The sequence below is a fragment of the Rutidosis leptorrhynchoides genome, chromosome 1, assembly GCF_046630445.1.
Source record: "Rutidosis leptorrhynchoides isolate AG116_Rl617_1_P2 chromosome 1, CSIRO_AGI_Rlap_v1, whole genome shotgun sequence".
NCBI lineage: Eukaryota > Viridiplantae > Streptophyta > Magnoliopsida > Asterales > Asteraceae > Rutidosis > Rutidosis leptorrhynchoides.
Window position 1 is genome coordinate 565,625,841 of NC_092333.1, and position 5,185 is coordinate 565,631,025.

At 32.8% G+C, this 5,185-nt stretch overlaps 1 protein-coding gene across 1 annotated transcript; it reads right to left on the reverse strand.

The window, feature by feature from the left end:
* Positions 1 to 477: 477 nt before the first annotated feature.
* LOC139881509 (uncharacterized) lies at positions 478 to 4,690 on the reverse strand. Its single transcript, XM_071865973.1, has 8 exons — positions 4,252 to 4,690; positions 2,702 to 2,849; positions 2,462 to 2,612; positions 2,247 to 2,372; positions 2,069 to 2,149; positions 1,543 to 1,735; positions 995 to 1,262; positions 478 to 909 (listed from the first exon to the last, which is right to left on the reverse strand). Exons 1-8 carry the CDS (start codon positions 4,510 to 4,512, stop codon positions 677 to 679), a joined length of 1,461 nt encoding a protein of 486 aa, XP_071722074.1. The 5' UTR covers positions 4,513 to 4,690; the 3' UTR covers positions 478 to 676.
* Between the last annotated feature and the right edge of the window lie 495 nt (positions 4,691 to 5,185).

Below are 5,185 nucleotides of genomic sequence, written 5' to 3' on the forward strand. Positions count from 1 at the left end.
AATTAAAACCGAACATACATTTTTATCAGCACAACTAATTAAACTTACATGCCTTTTAATGCGTGAATAAATCACTTTTCATATATCGAACATTTTTATAACCTTACATAGAAAATTTTCCAATTAGACAATATGGAAATCCTCACTCATGATTACAAAACTATTTGATCACGTTTATCAAGATGAATGTCTAGATGATAGTTATAACCACAAGGGAGAGTCTCCCGGCGGAAGCCATGGCCAAACTGTGCCTACACCTCCATCAATATGGTGGATGAAACAGGTGAATAAAGGATGGAGTTTGGCAAGCATAAGGACTGGTCTAACTAATATTTTACTCCAACTAAACAGCAGACAAAGTGTTTCGGTCCATTTGACTCCTACGTGTCAACTTGAAACCATACAAGTACACAACCCACCCATTTTAACACCTCTAAATGAGGCAATATAGATCATGCTTTCGCACACAATAGGGAATGAGAGGTTAATACCTTAATAACATTGCATTCATGAGTCATTTCTACAACTCGACAACACTAAGTCTACATAGTTAATTCAAAAGATAACCCCTGTATGCATATAGTTATATCTGTCTTATGAGTAAACACGCATATTATGGTATTTACTTAGAAACGACATTAATAACCTGAACCCCATCCATCGCGACAGACTACATTCAGTTGGACCAAACATGAACCAAACCGTTACTGTCACCAGTATAGATTTCATTGCGCTCTTCATCAAAGTAAAGGGCTGTTATGTTTACTAATGCCTGTTCAACCATATTCATATCAATTTTCCTTTGATTAGAAGAGCTTTCTCCTTCATCCTTGGGGGGAATTGCATTGCTTGAATTTATTTTTGATATGCATTTACCAGTCCATATGTTGCTGATATTAATAGACCCCGCTGCATCAAATGGCACATGTTAAATTTGGAAATATGCTACTACATATATGGAATACATGGGCGTTTTGCATGCATAAGAACGAACCTGTTGGAACATTTTCCTGATCATTGTCAGCTTTGCAGAATGAAACAATGAAATCTTGATCACTAGTTATATATATGTTGTTAGTACTGAAATCTGGATGAGATAAAACATGGTCCTCGAATGATGTAACAAGTTCCCCACGAAAGTTCCAAACCGAAACAGTTTGATTTCTAAAGGTTAAAAATAACTGATTCTCATATAGAAAAATAAACGCTGACGGAGTCATAAACTCTGTACTACCAACTTCTTTCACCTCGGCATTGCGTACCTACAAGAATAGAAAAGTAAACAAATCAGAGATGGAAGTTTTTAAAGATCTATGGCTAAACATAATGCATAATGTAGAACAGGTTGGATTACGGAGAGTAATTACTTATTAATTAATTAATTCTTTTCAAAATGGGATTTAGAAGTTGTATAAATACACTTTTGACATTTTTTATCTACCAGTTTAAACTATTAGAGATAAAATGTAACCCATTTGGACCCATTCATAGAGAAATGGGTCGAATTTGCCACCTTTGTAAATGATTGAAGTTGGAACATACATCAAGAATTTGGAGATTCTCATTGTCTTGCTTAACAAGAAGCTTCTCGTTAAATTGTTCGATGAAATCCACCTTCTTGTTGCGATGAAGTAAATGGTTAAAGTCTTTAAGAACTGTGCCATCTTCAATAGATAGTATCTTTAGAGGAACATGGCTCTGACCCCTACTGAAAATCAGTAACATGATGCCAGGGCTGTTTCAAATACATAAAAAAAAAAAAAAAATAAAAAAAAAAAAAAAAAAAACATTATACTGTGAACCACATAAATGGAGCATGCAAAGATAATATTACAAAGGGTACACTAAGAAGAACAAGTCAATAAACATGAACGGAGTTATAACCCTAAAATGTATAATACCCATGATGGAAATAAATTTAGCACTCAGTAAGTCAACTAATTAATCCAATCACCTTTTAAAAATGATATTTTTCTTATTTAGAAAATAATTATTCAGTGGTATACATCAAAAATTGTCAACAGTAATGAGGTTGGAAGAAAAAGAAAGAAATAGGGATAGATAATACCTTATCTTAATTTCTTCAACCTGATTATCCGATATCGAGTATAACAATGTGTAGTTTTTCAGGTCAAAGACCTTGTATATACTGTAGGTAAAAGAATAATTGTCAGAATCGGCAACATCATTTATGTCGTCATTGAACATTAAATATAAATTATTGATTGAAAGATTAGAAAATATACCTATCTTGCGCAGAGTAGGTAAGAACTTTCTCATTAACATCATCAAACTCTACAAAGCCAGGCCATTTCAAAGACTCGGTTTCAAAAAGTGGAAACCCTTCATCAGGTCTGCCTCTTTTTATGTATCTAGATATATAAAAGAGCACGGAAACAATTAAAGCGTTTATGTATAACATTCAAGTAACTCACGTATTGAAATGAGTAGATGGATTTACTCTATTCTTGTTGACCGGCATTTTAATGAACTGTAGTTATCTGAAGCATATACTGACACTGTAATAAGAGAGTCATTATTTTTATTGTAAAACAAACTCCGAATTACTTCATCGGGATAGATATTCAAAAAACATATCCTGTTATGTGAATCTGCATTTAAATTTTACGAAACATGTTATTATTGCTATACACATAAATAAATTAAAGATTTGTTAACAATATAAAACCAGTATGATTACCTCTACTGAAAGCTGCACAAACACCAGAATTGGCAAGCGCAAAGACAATATCATGCACCACCACTATCTCCATAACTTTCGCTCTTCTCATCAACAACGGCAACACTAATGAACATTGTCCCACAGGATCATGGATATCATATCTCTCCTGATAAAATAAAAAGTAAACTAATTAAATGTATAGATTAACCTAAGTATTATTACCATTCATAACACAGTAACCTTGCACATTTAAAGTATGTCGCTACAGAAAAAATAGAACTACTCGAATAATGGAGTAATAATACTAAAGGCATGTGTCTCATCCTCCACATATACAATTTTGATCATAATGGTTCTCGCAACTGAAAAACTAATAGCTTAACCATCTTTTACCAATCAGCCAAGGTGTTGTAGAGAAAGTAATTTTTCCTATCTTCCAACGTAATCACTACTTCCGTGAACTATGGTCGAATTATTATGATATCAAGTAGCCATAATTTGTATAGGTAAATATAGGTGTGTTAGAGAAATTCATATATAACTTTATTGGGAAGTAAATTTCTTTTAACTCATATCCTCCATTCACATATTATTTTAATCATTTTAACATTGGCCACGATACTTAGATAACTTATACGCAAAGCATCACTCATAAGTTCAACCATACACTGCTTTGAATGTACATGTTATGTGATCTTGCCACTAATTCAAACAAAAAGTTGACAATGAGAAACGTAAGTACATCGTGAATTAGCAAGCAAAAAGTGTAAATTAAAATCTACATAAAACTCATTAATTGCTATTAATTTTTCTATAATTAGGGGATTCTAAATTAAACATGGAAACAGGTCAGTCAGTCAGTCAACACAGAATGCACAACCATTTAAGTCACATAAACCCCTGAGTTAGAACAATGGTGACAGGTCAATAGGTAGCGAACTAGCGACCTGTAACCTGAATGGAAAAACACCTAGTGAAGTCAACATTGACTCTGATCAGAAGCTGTGGTGATTACTTCAATGTGAGTCAGCGATAACGCACTAGTCAACAGTCACTCGCTAGTCAGCGATCCATACATGATTCATAATGATATCTAGTCCAATGACTACTCGCATTGGGTATATTCTTACGATATAGAAGCTAATATAACCAATTACCTTAAATCAACCTATTAGCAGTAAGTGACTGCATGCGAAAGAAATAAATTCATTCAAATAAATGATCAGCCTTCCAAAATAGACCTTTAGCTACAATAATTATAACTACTAACCATATTAATCAAATCTTGTGTGTATTATATAAATCTAATCAAATCTAATCTAATAATAATATTATGAACATTAGCCAAAAATAGTATATAGATCAGGTACCATGACTATACATAATGTATATCAAATAAATCAGCAACCCTAATTTGCGATCTAACCTCAAATGCCACCCTCACATTATTAAATCATTAAAAATTAACTTGTTAATTTAGCAACCATAACATCAAAATTAGAAAGCCCTAAATATCGTATTGATCACAAATTTCTTAACATATAAAACTTGGAGTTAAAATAGACTACCGTTAAGCGAAAATTACGGAACCGGTGGTGAGGGGATTTGGTAACTGCAGTAGAACGACGTCGTTTGGACGTAATTTCACGTCTCTGTAGCTTTGATACAGTATTATTGACAGAATCAGGGTTACTCCAACACCGCCTCTTAGTAGCTAAAATCCTTCTCCGGCCACCGTTCCTCATGCTCCAACCATTATCGCTGGTGCTGCTACCGATTGTATTCGTTATTCTTCGGTTTCTTCCACCACCAAATCCTTCCATATTCATACATTCAAATTATACAATTGAAGTTGCGAATTGATAATCTGGTAGCTGATGGTGATTGTGAGCTTATGAGGGTTTGATCATGGATAGCAACGAACACCGGAGTCTGATTTCGAGTTCAATTTGGCCATTTGGGATTATTTACTGTATGTGACTACGTGATGCGAATATATTATACTCCACATTCCTATCTGTCTAAAAATAGAAGTGTATTTATATTTCGAATATGTTATAAAATATCTAGATTGTGTTATAAAATATCTAGATTGGATGTTAATTTTATTATTATTATATTTCTTGCATAGTAATATTTTATACTATAAATAGACATGTATGGTAACCATTTAAGGTGTACCATTTCTCTTGAAATATCAATATCAATATTTCTTCTCTCCTTCATCTCTCTTTTTCTCTCTTTGTTCTTATAACCATTAAAGGTAGTTATAAGCCTACTGAATTATAACACGTTATCAGCACGAAAAGCTTAGTGTAATTAAAAGATATCTCAAACGATCACGAATCACTAATCAAGGTATGAAATTATTAATAATTTTCAGACCCGAATATATCAAATTTTGGACTACTAACATTTATATTTATGTTATTTAAGTTATATATGGTCGGTTATACCACCTGAATTATATTTCTGTAATCTAACTTTTACTAACTTCACTAA